Raw genomic sequence first — 15,867 nt, 5'->3', positions numbered from 1 at the left:
TGTCAAAATCCCGAGCTGTTAGGAGGGCCTTGTTCATAATGTTCCAAATGTTCTCAATTGGGGAGAAATTTTGTGACATTGCTGACTAAGGTAGGGATGATGACCAAAGGGTCCTGCTATTGAATGAAATGGCATTCCAACCATCACTTGTGGTTGTCGGGCCGTATTGCGAGCGACAGTCAGGTTGGTATCTCACTGCTGTCTGCACATCTCCAGCCTGCAATCTCCTTGACTGGAGTAGAATTGACTTCAGTTGATGAGTCCAGCTTTGAATTAAGCCCCGATGACTTGCATAAATGTGTCTGGAGGTGCACAGACAGTGGTGGGATACCACCCTGACTGTCGCCTGCCACACGGCTCGCCAGCTAGAGGGATGGTCTGGGATGCCACTTCTTTTCATAGCAGGACCCTTTTGATTGTCATCTGCAGCACCATCCTGCGCTTACACTTCAGCAAGATAATGCCTGTCCATTCAGTCAGGTTAGGTTGCTAGACCTCTCCCCAGTTGAGAACATTGGGAGCATTATGAGCAAGGCCCCCCTCCCCCCCCCCCCTCCATCCATTTCAGGATTCAGATGATCTGATGTGCCAGTTGGATATAATTTTACTAGATATGCCCCAGGAGAACATCCAACAACTCTATCAATCAATGCCAAGCCCAATAATTGCTTGCATAAGGGCAAGAGGGGGACACCAACACGTTATTGACTTGCTCAGTTTGTGAAGCTCTTTCTCTTGAATAAAACATCAATTTTTTCTGAAATTGTAATCGTTTGCTTGTCTATGTACGTACATCAGATCTACAGATTTCCATCCTATTCAGATAATTCCTTCATGGTGTGTCTTTTTTTATTGATTTTAGAAACTAGAATAACACTCTTATTTTATTTTGTTTTATGGATAAGAATATGACCAAACTTGGCTAAAAGTAGCTAATTCTCTGAACTATCTTGTGATTGTACCAGTAAATAAAGGTTTTTGAAAAGCCTCTGTTAATGTTAAGTTTTCTGAGATAGGGTAAGGATTTTTTGACAATTCAAAATTCTTGGATGTTGGTGAACAAGGAACCATCTCAGCTGGCAGCTACAATTTGCTAGGAATTAATGCATTTTTTCCTTTTGTGGTTTTATTTACAATTCGTCTCAATTTTTTGTTCAAGTGACATCAGGCTGTGGTCTTGTTGTGTAACAAATTACAGGTGATGATTACTGACAAATTTACGAGACCCTGAAATATAAACATCTCACTGAAATTAGCATCCCACATAGTTTCAGCTGTTAACATGCTTTTAATATGGTTAATCTGTCCTATGTTACCACATTTTTGTCCTTTCAATGTATTCTTGCATCATGGTGGCCATTAAAATAAATAAATTATTTGTCTTGATACACTGTTGAATGCAGGAGCAGGATTGCGTAAATTTGCATCATATTGTTCATTCCACAAAATAAAGAGCATTTCTCGACCAGCTCCTTGTGCTTAAAAGCTTCTGTTAATCTGTGAATCGAAACCCCCCTCCCTACCCAGTACACACACAAGAAAGAAAAAAGTAACTTATAGAATGGAGTGTACAAAGAAAACCTGATGTGTTTCAGAGCCAAAAGTTGATTTTAACTCTTGATTTTCTTTTAGAATCGTTTAATTAGGTAAATGGGGCAACGGTTTTGGTGGTGAAGACTGGTTTGATCAGCTCAGCACACAGGTTTATCCTGTGCAAGACTCTTCATCTCTAAATAACTACAGCAACCTACATTCATTTCTTTTGGACAAGTTGTGCAATACTCCCCTCCCCCCTCCCCCCCCCCCTCCCAGTTTAATTCAGTACCACCTCCTCCTCTTTTATTGATCTACGTACCTAACCTTAAGCATTCTTCTCTGCCACCACATTTTAAAAGCTTTTATTCTCTTGAACTGCTTATTGTCCACATTTCACTTCCAAACAAGGCTATACGTGAGACAAATGTCTTCAGGAAAAGACTTCCTTACAGTTAATTTTCTTTTAGATATTATCAAATTCATCTTTTTCAGAAACGCAATTCTTCCCGTTGCCAGCCTCTCTACTTTTGCTGTCATTAGTTATTTTGCTGCCCAAACAGCAAAACTCATTGTCTACTTTTGCTGTCATTAGTTATTTTGCTGCCCAAACAGCAAAACTCATTGTCTACTTTTAGTGTCCTTTCTGGATCTTAATTCTCTCATCGTGGCCTCATTTTATTAGAATACATTCCAATACCTTTGTTTTGCTTTTGTTGATGTTCATCTGACAATCACTCTTTTTTTGCTATCTTTGCATTCAATTGATCTTCCAAGTCCTTTGCTGTCTCTGACAGAATTGCAATAGCATTGACAAACCGCACAGGATATGCCTAAACTCAAATTTGCTTTATAAATTTCTGATTGATTTCCTTTATTTGATTTCCTTTATTGCTTGATGTATAGACTAAATAACACGAGGGATACGTCACTTTCTTATCTCACTCTCTTCTCAACCAAAGTGTACTTTTCATGATCCCTTCAGAATCTGAGTGTATTGTGGTCAGCATTGGCAAAAGTTTTCTCTAAATCTACAAAGGCTATAGGTGTAGATTTGACTTTCTTTAATGTAAGTTCTAAGACAAGTCTCTGGGTCAGTATTGCCTTGAATGTTCCTACATTTCTCTCAAACCCAAACTGATCTTCTCTGAGGTTGGTTTCTAGCAGTTTTCCATTCTTCTGTAAACAATTAATATCAGTATTTTGCAATCATCACAGTTTACCAATATTCACATCGTTCAGCATCTGCCTTCTGTGGAATTTGAATTATTACATTTTTCTTGAAGTATGATTGTATTGTTGATGCAACCGTGTTGACATAATATTTTTCAAGATTTTTTGGTGATCACTCAATTGCATGTACAATTCCCTACTTTCTTCATTGTGTCCTAATATTCATGTTGAAGTCTCAGTGGTAAATCCAGGATGGAAAAGTGATCTCCGTAATGATAGCAAATATAATCAGAAGCATGTGAGGTAATAAGCATAGTGAAATGTGGTGAAGCAAGCGCTCTCTCTTTCTCTTTCCTTCTGTTATGATTGAAGTTAAATGTGGAAGAACACAGATGGCCTTCTGTGAGTGCATTACCAGTTGCAGAGGGCTTTTTAGATACTTCACAGATACGTGTAGAATTGGAGAGCTGCATTGGGGCAATGCAAAGACATTGAAAGCAAAGTGACCATACCAGTGTTGTTTTTATGCGTGCCAACTGCTCAGCACAGTTATACAGAGTGTAATAACCTTTTCACCTTCCATTATTTAAATTCCTTCTATTAGGACTTCCCAGTATTGTACACCAACTTCTCAAATAAGGTAAAGTGAATAAATATAAACCCACTGGTCTTGTAAATTAATCAATATGTATTATGTAGATGAAATAATTTGAGAATGAGTAGCCTTTGCTAATGTTTATAAATATCTCTTTAAAAAAAGTAAAAGACTGGAAGAGATGGTGTAGATAATACTGGAAAGCCAGCAGTGGATCAGGAGAGAGACATTATCAGCAGCAGAGAAAGAGAAGAGGGCTTTGTGGTCCAATACTTCCTGATGGCGTACCCTAATATTAGTCACCTCCCCATGCTTTTACTGTAAGCTCAAAAATGATTTTTATTTCCAAGTGTGGCTATTGAATTTGTCGTGACAATTGTTGCTTGTCCTCATCACAGAATCTTTATTTTTTGTTACTCATACTTTCAACATATATGTTTGATAATTTTTTGGATTAAATGTGAAAATTTTATTGCAGAAAAAGGGAAGAACAATTGTCATTGATCCAGAGAAGGACAAAACAATGGTGCAAGAGCTACTCGATTTTAAGGATAAAATGGACAACATTGTTAATTATTGCTTCCAGAAAAATGAAAAGTTTGCCAACAGTCTTAAGGAAGCATTTGAACACTTCATTAATCAACGAGCAAATAAACCAGCAGAACTTATAGGTATTTACATCATGAATTACTTAATGGCTTGTCTGTCAATTATTCATGTATTGATAAGTTAAATAGTTCATGAGGAAGCTTTTTTCGTGATCAGCTAGTTGTAGCAATCTGTTAATAGTTATAATTTCTTAGTATTTATTGTTCTTTTTGATCAGTTGCTCTGCTTCGCCAAGCAAACTTAATTGTCCAGCAACAATTTTCGGAACTGGTCATTCAGCTGTCAGGGCATTGTTGTGAACTTATTGTGTTGAAACATGGTGTTTATCAGTAAGTGAAACATGGAAACATGGTGTAGGAGTAGTTAAAAGCTGGATGTGTTAGTGCAACAAAGGGCTATGTAGTGCTGGAAGGAGAACAGTGAATGGGCTAGATGGGTGAGGACAATGACTAATAAAAGTTGAGGCCAGGAGGGTTACAGGTACATAGTGTATATTGCAGGGAGAGTTCCCACCTGTGCTATAAGAAAAGCAACTGTTGCTGGGAAAGATCCTTATGGCAGAGGCTGTGAAGCTGTCATTGAAATGAAGAATGTCGTGTTGGGTGATGGGCTTAGCAGCAGGGTGGTCTACTTGTTTCTCGGCTACAGTTTGTTGGTGTTCATTCATGCGGATAGACAGCTTTTTGGTTATCATGCCCTCATAGAATGCTGTACAGTGGTTGTAGCTTAACTTGTAGATTACATGACTTGTTTCATAGGTAGCCCTGCCTTTAATAGATAGAAGATGTTTGTGATCGGATTGGAGTAGCTGGTGGTGGGATGATGTATGGGACAGGTCTTGCATCTAAGTGTATTACAGGGATATGAGCCATGAGGTAAGGGGTTGGGAGCAGGGGCTGTGTAGGGATTGGCGAGTATATTATGTAGGTTCGGTGTATGGTAGAATACCACTGTGGGAGGGATGGGAAGGATAGTGAGCAAGACATTTCTGATTTCAGAGCATGATGAGAGGCAGTAGAAACTCTGGTGATGAATGTAATTCAGTTGCTCCAGTCCTGGGTGGCATTGAGTTATGAGGGGAAAACTGCTCTGTGGCCATATGTTGAGACTGGAAAGATAAGGCACAGGAGATTTGTTTTTCTACAAGGTTGGGAGGATAATTACGATCCGTAAAGGTCTCGGTGAGACCCTCTGTGTATGTTGGAGTGACCGTTCGTCAAAGTGGAAGTACTGCTGGTGGTTAGTAGGTTGGATATGGACGGAGGTACTGATATTGCCATCTTTCAGGTGGAGGTCAACATCTAGGAAGGTAGCATAATGGTTTGAGTAGGACCAGATGAAGCGAATGGGGGAGAAGGTGTTGAGGTTCTGGAGGAACATGAATAGGGTGTCCACACCATCGATCCATATCACAAAGATGTCATCAATGAATGTGAACCAGGTGAGCGGTTTAGGATTCTGGGTGTTTAGGAAGGATTCTTCTAGATGGCCCATAAATAGATTGGCATGCCCATAAATAGATTGGCATGCCCATAAATAGATTGGCATAGGATGGTGTCAGCAGGTGCCCATAGCCGTACCCTGGATTTGTTTATAGGTAATGCCTTCAAAGGAGAAGTAACTGCGGGTGAGGATATAGTAGGTCATGGTGACTAGGAAGGAGGTTGTTAATTTGGAATCCATCAGGCATTGGGAAAGGGAGTGTTTAGTAGTGATAAGGGCATGGGCATTAGGGATGTTAGTGTAAAGGGAGGTGACATCAATAGTGGCGAGTAGGGCACAGTGTGTTAAAGGAACAAAAATTTGGAGAGTCGATGGAGGAAATGATTGGTATCTTTTATGCAGGAAGGTAGATTCTGGGTAATAGACTGAACGTGTTTGTCTATGAGAGCAGAGATTATCTGAGTGGGGATACAGTAACCAGCCACAATTGAGCATCCTGGGTGGTTGGGTTCTGCAGATGTGAGGTTAGTTTGCATGTTGGTGGATCTGGGGAATGATTGTGATGCTAGGATCATGGTTAAAAATTCTGGAAAGTTAATGCGGGTGTTGCAGGAGCTGCCAATGATTTCAGGGCTGCCTGTCTGTCTGAATAGATGTAGATGCTATGAGCCTTGTAGCACCTACACATGTTCTCCACACATGCCTTGATTGCAGTAATTTCGGCTTGAAATATGGAGGCCAGTTTTCTTAGAGAGATGATGCCCTCCAGACTTGGATGAACCCCGTACTCCCCTGCCCCAATGCCTTAAGTCTATTTTCGACCCATCAGTGAACCAAATGGAATCATGCGACCGCTACAGTCGCAGGTTCGAATCCTGCCTCAGGCATGGGTGTGTGTGATGTCCTTAGGTTAGTTAGGTTTAAGTAGTTCTACATTCTAGGGGACTGACGATCTCAGAAGTTAAGACCCATAGTCCTCAGAGCCATTTTTGAGTGAACCAAATGATGTCCCCCGTACAGTGTCGAACTTTTTTTTCCCACTACTCCCTTCTTCAAATTCTTATATTGTAAGGCTTGTCGAAGCAGTTGGGAGCTATTATATAGTCAGCAGGTGTTTCCCCAGCCATTCCTATATTTACCTCACTCACTATCTTAGTGTGTGATTCTGGATATCCGAATGAAACCCAGTTTTTGCCACTTTTAAGTCTGTGTGCCCCAGCTGCTGCCTCCACCTTGACCCAAATGTGTAGTGGAGCATGCCCAGCATGGCTTCCCTTCCAGCAGTTGGTGTGCTGCTAATTCTGCCTGTTATGCCTAAGAAGGCCAATCTCTGCACCTTAGCAAACTCATTAGCTGCAACCCGCTATTCTACCTTCTTCCACCACACTACGGCCCTATAGGAAATCCTAGGTCTGACCACTGTGGTGTATAACCAGTGCATACCTCTGGGGCTTAGGCCCCAGTTTCTGCCACAAGCACTTCTAATACTCACTAGAGTACTTTTTGCTTTGGAGCAGATACTCTTAATGTGAGGGGTCCACATTAGCTTCTCATCTAAGGTTACCCCTGGATATTTCACTATCCCCTTCACAGGTAGAATTTCATCAAAGAGTTTTAGATTCCAACTTAAGTGTTGAATATGTCTCTTCGTAAATAGTACCACAAGAGTCTTCTTAGGATTAACCCTTAGATCCTGTTTAATGCACCTGTCTTGCACAATATCCAATCCTCCTTGTGACATATTTATAACTTTGTCAGTAAATTTGCCAAGTATTACTATGACAAGGTCATCTGCATATCCTTGGCAGAAGCATTGTCTGGAATTTAATTCCTCAATGAGCTCGTTCACCACTAAATTCCACAATAGAAGGGACAAAACTCCTTGTGGGCAGCCTCTAGTGGCGTTAATTACCATCTTTTCATCATGGTAGCTCTATCTTGCTTCTACTAAGCATGGCCCTGGTCCACCTGCATATAGTGGTCCCCAGGTCATGCACCTCTACTGCCCTTACCATGAAATTGAAGGTCGTGTTACTGAAGGCCCCCTCGATATCCAGGAAGATGCAGAGGGCTATTTATTGATAGTGAAGTGCTTTTTCCACCTTCCTGACGAGCTGGTGGAGAGCTGCCTTAAATGATTTAACTGGTTGATATACATGTTGGTTTGAATGTAGAGGGGCTCTTCTTAGCCTCCTCTCCCCAACGTATGCATTAAACAGATTTTCCATTGCTCTGAAAATGAAGGAGAGCAGACTGGGTTTCATAACCTTAGCCTTTTTATGATCAGTTCTCCAAGCATTGGGAATGATTCCTACTGCTAGGCTAACCCTGAGTAGCCTGCATAGGACTCTTATGAGATTCTCTCCAGCCTGTAGCAGGAGAGGTGGAAAAATTCCATCAAGGTCAGGTGACTTGAACAGTTGGAGTGTTCCCACTGCCCATTGGATTTTATTATAGTTCACACACTCCTTGGCCCATTCCCAGTCCTCTCTTCGAATGCCTTGAGAACCATTGTCTCTCCAGGATCACATTTTGGTCTGTGTTGTCCGGCAGAGCATGTTGAGGAAAGCGAATTTTGAGGAGCAGTTCATGTCTCGTGTGCTATCTTGGTATATTCCCCATCCTCCTTCCTCAACATACCTCCTGGATTGGTTGGTACTCTAATGAGGATCCTGTGAAGTCTGGCTTAGCAGCTGTGCTCTCCACTTCCTCACAGAGTGACTTCCAGGAACCCTCCTTTGCTTGTCTGATTGCAAGGTTGTAGTTGACAGGGGCCTCACGATATTTTGCCCATTGTCCTTTACGTCTCGTAATATTAAACAGTCTCCGTACCTGTTTTCTTAGCATTTCCAAGTTGTTATTCCACCAGGGCACACTCCTATTTGTGCACTTCTTGGTGATTGTGCAGTTGTCCTGATATGAGGTCACTATGGCAGAGGTAACAGCTTCTGCTACTTCCTCAAATTCTATTGGATTCTTTATCGAGGTTTTAATTTGCGATAACCCTACATCAAGGTCCCTCCAATACGTCTCCCAGTCTGTTTTCCTGGGATTCCTATAGGTCATGGTCTGTCTGATTCCCATTTCAACCTTGAATTTAATGTACATGTGGTCTGATGAGGATGGCTCCAACACGACATGCCATTGTTCGACATAAGTGCCCATCATCTTGGAACTAAAGGTTGTGTCAATTACTTCTTCCCTTCTACTATACCTGAATGTAGGTTCATTGCCCCTATTCAGGACCTCTAAGTTGTTAGCTAAAAGAAATTCAAGAAGGTACTCACCTCTACTGTTGGTGTTCTTGCTGCCCCGAACTAGGTTGTGATCATTGGTGTTGCAACCCACCAGCAGTTGGTCACCTTGCCAATGCCAAGTCTCTACCAGTCTCCTCACCTCAAAGGGAGGAGGAGAGCTGTCTTTGTAAGGAAGGTATGCTGAGGCCAAAATAATTTTCCTCCAGATACCTTCCTCCTATTACTGCATTTTAATGGTCACGAAGTCCCTAGAGCAGAAATCCATCATTGGCATGAAAGAGATGCCATTTCTTACATAGATGCATGTTCCGTAATTTCTTTGATTTTTTGCATAAATCAACGTGCTTCCAGTGCCACCGAGGCCCAATACACCCCCTTTATATAAATAGGGTTCTTGTATCAGGGCCACATCCACATCCTGCCTCCCCAGGCAGCGACTCAGGGCAGCAGAGGCCTTTTTACTGTGCTGCAGATTAATCTGTATCTTTGGTACCCATATTGATATCTTTGCAGCCTTAAGAAGCTCCGCTGCTGTCTTAACCAGCAGCTTCGCATCTTACTATGGGGATGTTATGGAAACCTTGTCCTTGAGCCATTCCGCCATGTGCACCTCCTCACAGACAAAAATGAGAGCACAACAATCTGGATAGACCCTCCTGAAGTTGGGCACTGGGCCAGAATTGCCCCCCCCCCCCCCCCCCCCCCCGCCCCCCAAAAAGAAATCTCTTCAAAGAGGGCCATCTGTACCGATTCCTCCTGCTGCGAGTTGATGGCCACCAGTGGAAAGCCTTCCTGAATAACTGCCATCCTGAAAACAGAGATTGCAGTGCTATAGGTCTGTTTCCCTGTTTCTTGCCCATTTTTTTCTGGGCTCGCTTATCCAGGGAGAAGGGAGTCTTTGCTTCCTCCCTTATTTGCTTGCTACCTGTCTTTGATGTAGTGTGGGTCTGTGTATCCCCTTCAACCTGAGACAGTTTCTTCCTGGGTGTCTTAGGTTCAAGTCCCTTTAATTCCCTCCACTTGTCTTTTGGATGCCATTCTTTCCCTTCCTTTCCCTCTGTTCCCTGAGTAGTTTCCTCCTCTGGTCCCCAGACAAGCCTCCGATCTAGGTCCCTCTTCTGACTTGGGTCTAGACCCTGATTCAGTAGTGGAAATGCCTTCCATCAGCACTGACCCCGATGTTTGGATATCTGATGTCTCAATTTTTCCCTCAGTATGTTTTTCTACGTTTTTCTTAGTCGTGTCTATATTGGTCCCACAAGATTTGGGAGTCTACAAGGTCCACACCACGAATACCCCACACAGTGTAACGCTACTTACTCATGGAGGTCGCCCAGTATCCCTGAGGCTAGATTTGCAACACATCTTCCCACATGCCACACACCCCTCGGTGTGGATTGCATCACACCTTGGGTCGGGTCAGGGAGTTGGGTAGGACTAGGAGTGGATAGGGAAGATGGGACATTGTGGGACGCTCTTAGTTTGATCCATCGGCTGAGGCCTTTCCGACAGTAGGTCCTCTACCTTCAGCATAGCCATCAGCTTCATGGGGATATGCAAGCCTCTCCACCCAGAAGGACAGTGCTTTGTCAAGATGCTGTTTCCCGGTGAGGTCTGTTTAGTTTCTGGATTCTTTGTGGTGATGGGAGTTTTGTGTGGTTGGGTAAATGTAGTATGTCTGCGAGATGGGGCTTGTCAGCTACGAGGGTATGTGGGGGGGGGAGGAGGTTTGGAGTTTGTCGTAGTGGTGGTGGACAATGGTACTCCAAGACAGGAATAGGAAGTAAGCAGGTTGAAGAATTTTTTGAGTTGGCATTGTGCATGTTCCTGTAGTTCATGGAGAGAAGGTGTTTCAATGTATGTTAAAGGTCCAGGGATTTGGGATTGCATAGCAGGAGAATCTTATGGATGGAGGTTTGGACTTGATTGATATGGTTTTGCAGAACTATGTTGGTGAGGGCTAAGGATTGGCAGAATCTGAACAGATGGAGGTCATTGTGGAAGGAAGGTTGGCACCCGGATATGATTAATTTGATGGTAAGACCATCTGGGGAGTTGGGAGGGAATTCCTCGAGCCAAGCAACAATGCAGGAAAAGTATGTGGGACTGGATTCTGGCTAGGGATAAGGAAACATTCCTGTATTGATGCAGATGGAAGGAGCAAGGATCCATTTTAGCGGAAAAAACGCAAAAAAATATGAAAATAACATAAATTACATCCGAAAAAATTGGCAAAAATACATCAAAACATGAGCAAAATCATGAAAAGTTTGAAATGGCTGAAATAAGGGGAAACAAGACGAAATCATAGGGAATACAAAGGTGAAAAGCCACTAAAATTGGCTTTAAGTCTCAGTGAGGTCAAAGAAAAAATATAAATAGAAAAATATTTTTCTATTGGGTTGTAGGTCTGAGGGTGGATAAGTGTGAAGAAGGGGGATGGCAGATGTGACTGGATGGGGTCAAATTTGTAGGTGTGAACTGACGGGATAGAACAGAGGGGGGGGGGGGGGGGGGGGGGTCGCATGATGAGATACAAGATTGTGTGACATCAGTCCTACTCAACCCAACGAACCACCTTTCTAGACCTCCACATCAAAGATGGCTACATCAGTACCTCTTTCCATATCAAACCTACTAGCCATCAGCAATACTTCCACTTCGACAGCTGCTGCCCGTTCCATACCATGAAGTCCCTTCCATATAACCTAGCCACCAATGACCGCCGCATCTGCAGTGACAAGCAGTCCCTCTCAAAATATACTGAGGGTCTCGCTGAAGCCTTTACAGACCATAATTATCCTCTCAACATTGTACAAAACAAATCTACCATGCCTCATCTTTCCAGTCACCAACCACCACCACCACCACCACCACCCAAAGTCTCACTGTCCAGCAACAGAGCAGCATTTGCCTCATAACTCAATACCACCCAGGACTGGAGCCACTGAGTTACATTCTCCACCAGGTTTTGACTCTCACTTGGTGTGCCTCGATATGAAAAGTGTCTAGCCCACTATCCCTCCCACAGTGGTATTCTGCCGTCCACTCAACGTACACAATGTACTCATCCAGCCCTACACAATTCCTGCTCTAAACCCCTTACCTCATGGCTCATATCCCTGTAATAGACTTGAATGCAAAACCTGTCCCATACATCATCCCACCACCAGCTGCTCCATTCCGGTCCGAATCGTCTTCTATCCATTAAAGGCAGGGCTACCTGTGAAACGAGTCATGTGATCTACGAGCTAAGCTGCAACCACTGTGCTTCATTTTATGAGGACATGACAACCAACAAGCTGTCTATCCACATGAATGGCCACATGGAGCACCATGTTGCTGAGCACGCCACCCAACATGACATTCTTCATTTCAGTGACTGCTTCACAGCCTGTGGCACATGGATCCTTCGCAACAACACCAACTTTCCTGAATTGCACAGGTGGGAACTCTCCCTGCAATATACTATACTTTCCTGTAACCCTTCTGGCCTCAACTTTTATTAGTCATTTTCATCACTCATCTAGCCCGTTACCATCCCAGCACTACACAGCATCTTATTCCACCAACACACCCAGTCTTTTTACTTCTCTCCTTTTCCGTAACCTCTCCTTTCTCCCCCGTCCTCCATCTAACCTCCCAACTCCACCTAGGTGCCCTAGCTCCATCTCCATCCCTGCACATTCTCCGGCAGCACTTCACCATCCCCCCCCCCCCCCTACCCTTCTGTCCCTCCCTCTCCCCCCCCCCCCCCCCCTGCAGCTACCTCCTTACCCTCTCCCAGTTATTCACCTATCATGCGCTGCTGCTGCTGCTGCTGCTGCTCCTGTTCCTGCTGCTGCTGCTCCTGCTCCTGCTCCTGCTCCTGCTCCTGCTTGTAGCTTGGCTTCAGCGGCCAGAGACTGTGATTGTGTGTGTTCGCACGTGGTTGTGTTGTCTGTTTCTGACAAAGTGCTTGTTGGCTGAAAGCTTATTTTGTGACGGTGTTTTTGTTGTGCCTATCTGTGCATCTCCACTATATGATGAGTAGCAACTATCTTCTTCATAATATTATCGGATTCCATCCTGTATTTTCCATTGTTTGGCTTTATTTTTCCGTTGCTCCATTGTTCAGAGAAACAATACAAAAATGTTAACTGAAAATGTTCATTACACAGCACATTGCTGTTCTCACTCAGGCATTGAGTTAACATTCACATCACAAGCTCTATGTAACAGTTTATTGTTAATTTTGGATTGCCCCAAGTCCATAGATGTTTCACAGCGTCAGTTCTCCATCCATTCTGTACTGTGTACATTGCAACTTGCACAAGTAACTGTGATCTTCACTTCATCTGAAGTCAGTGTGTGGTCTCCTTCAGGAACCATGCTGCCTTATTGACTGTCCCCATTTCTAAATGAATTTATTTGGTTAATAATGTAAGTTGTTGCTATCACACATTATCAAAACATCTGTGCTTTCCAGCTGGTAGCTGCAGCTTCCACTATGTGACATTTACCTAATGTACTAGTTAAATGTTGAAAAACCTAAACTGGCCAGTTATAACAATAATGGTGCTGTTTCTCTAGCAAAAATGTACACACACACAAACAGATTTTCCACGATGCTGCCTCCCTCCGCAACTGCAGAAATGTACATTTAGGATGTGGCCACTCTTTTTATCGAAGATTTTGAGGAGCGAGCACTTGATTCAGCCGCTTTTATGGGAACCACACCCTGCCTAACCCTAATTTGCAATGTAGGGGATATAAAGATCTAAAATATATGCAGAAAAGTGGACGTGGCACATAAACACACGTGGTAGGAAAATGCTCTTTAAATGCTTGAAAAAAATTTTTTCAGCAAAATCCTTTTCAGAGTGCTTAAATAAAACCTTAATCTATTGAAATATGATGAAAACTGATAATTGATTTTTTTCGACCTGAACCATGGTGTGGTCTTCTTAAACCAACTGTATTTTGGCCTTTTGTAGTTTGGCCTCATGGTTTGGATTGTCTGCTAGTTTTCCTACAAAATTTGAACTCCATACATGAAAACATGGAATTTACTATGGAGTTGGAGAAGAAGGGTTGCTTGTTGTTTTTAGACATCTTAGTGCAATGTAAGAGCATTGACAGACTTGGTCATTCAGTATATAGAAAGCCCACTCATACAGACCTTTATTTGCAAGCTGCTAGTTGCTACCATCCGGCACAAACAGTGGGTGTTCTGAAGATCTTGATTCACCGAGCTCATATTATCTCTGATGCTGATAGTTTGCAAGTGGAACTACAGTGCCTGTAAACTGTATTTCTGAAGAATAGGTATTCGTCCCAGCAAGTGGAGAGAGTGCTGCAGACCTATAATAGACAGAGCAAATAAGAGGAAGAGGCCTTTAAAACAACTGCCTGTTTACCATATGTTGGTAGTATTTCAGTGCAAATAGGCAGAATTTAAAAAATATATAAATTAGGAGCAATCTTTCACCCTCCTGCAAAAATTCTGTCACTGTTGAGAGCTGTCAAAGTCGATCTAGAGCTGCACAAGGCAGGTGTTTACAGGATTCCGTGCAAATGAGGCAAATCTTATATGGGGGAAATGACGCGTACTGTGCAGGTTCACATTGTACATCATCAGCGGTATACTCGCCTCCTTCAGCCTCGTAAGTCTGCCATCGGCGAACATTGTATTTCCACGGGTCATGTAATGAATTGCAATGAGACAAAAATTGTGGTCCACATGTCTAACTTTTGGAGCTCTGTTATTAATGAATCCATGGAAATACCACTGTCTGACAGTGAGTCTCTTATTAACTCTGATGGCGGTTTTCTGTTGAATTCCGCATGGAATCCAGTCATTGAAAAAGGAACCATGGAAAGACAATCGAATTGACATTGATACGGTGAGTTTTCACCACGGAGAGTGTGCGACACAGCAGAATCAAATGTGCTCAAGAAGTGCAGGTGCAACACCAAGTGAATCCACCACACATGTGCTGGCAGGGCCTAGAATACCAGAGCTCCACGAGTTTTTGCCAGTATCACCTGAAGATGGCCAGAAGACTCTGCACCAAAATATTGTGGCATGAAGTTACAGATATCCACCAGTTCTCCCAAAATTTTGTGGAACTACATTTAGGATGTCTGTGTGGCCTTATGTATGAGTGTGTGTACTTAACAATGGAAAGAGCAAGAGCTTGAAAGCTAGTTTGAGTATTTTTTCCTGTTACCTGTTTCTGTGCACCAAGCATTTGGTCTGCTATACGTGAGCAATTGCCTTTCCCTTATTTTACATAAATTGGCAGATCGTTGAAGAGAGACACAAATTGTTCTTTCAATCCTGCACCAAATTTCAAGAGCCACTATTAAGGGAGAACGTAGGGGTAGTATTCGGCCCACTTCTTCCACTCTTGTAAGGACCATGAAGAGAAAAACTAGACTAATTTCAGCACTCACAGACGCATTTAAGCAGCCCTTTGTCCGTCAATCCATATGCGATTGGAATTAGTAGTAACCCTACTATGTGGTACCACACTAAGCATCCTCTGTCATACACTTTCCAGTGGTTTGCAGAGTTTTTCTGTAAATGTGAGTAACACACCGACGTTACATGAAATAAATTGTAGTCCTTGCTTACAGCACACATGTAGAAGTATTGTCTTTCACTTTTTGCACACTCGTTCTTACACCTTTCATTTCATGTGTGTGTATTTCGGCGGGTACCATCTTATCCAGTCCTACAAGTAATCATGATTATCTCCAGAATGAGATTTTCACTCTGCAGCGGAGTGTGCACTGATATGAAACTTCGTGGCAGATTAAAACTGTGTGACCGACCAAGACTCGAACTCGGGACCTTTGCCTTTCGCTGGCAAGTGCTCTACAATCTGAGCTACCGAAGCACGACTCACGCCCGGTACTCACAACTTTACTTCTGCCAGTGTCTCGTCTGCTACCTTCCAAACTTTACAGAAGCTCTCCTGCGAACCTTGTAGAAGAAGCCATGTTTCCGCAGTATCCTTTCTTTCAGGAGTGCTAGTTCTGCAAGGTTCGCAGGAGAGCTTCTGTAAAGTTTGGAAGGTAGGAGACGAGGTACTGGCAGAAGTAAAGCTGTGAGTACCGGGCGTGAGTCGTGCTTCAGTAGCTCAGATGGTAGAGCACTTGCCCACGAAAGGCAAAGGCCCCGAGTTAGAGTCTCGGTCGGGCACACAGTTTTAACCTGCCAGGAAGTTTCACTCATGATTATGTCTTCAATACTTATCTGCTCATCAATAA

General features: G+C 43.0%; 1 protein-coding gene across 1 annotated transcript in view; it reads left to right on the top strand.

The window, feature by feature from the left end:
• The window catches only part of LOC126357108 (cullin-4A), a 96,224-nt gene that overhangs the window by 41,788 nt on the left and 38,569 nt on the right, over positions 1-15,867 (top strand). The window contains exon 7 of the mRNA XM_050007425.1: positions 3,780-3,972. Coding sequence (XP_049863382.1) covers positions 3,780-3,972 — 193 coding nt within the window. The remainder of the gene's footprint in view (positions 1-3,779; positions 3,973-15,867) is intronic.

The sequence above is a fragment of the Schistocerca gregaria genome, chromosome 1, assembly GCF_023897955.1.
Source record: "Schistocerca gregaria isolate iqSchGreg1 chromosome 1, iqSchGreg1.2, whole genome shotgun sequence".
Lineage (NCBI taxonomy): Eukaryota > Metazoa > Arthropoda > Insecta > Orthoptera > Acrididae > Schistocerca > Schistocerca gregaria.
Note: the sequence above shows the minus strand (reverse complement) of the source record. Positions and strands in the feature narration are given on the sequence as shown.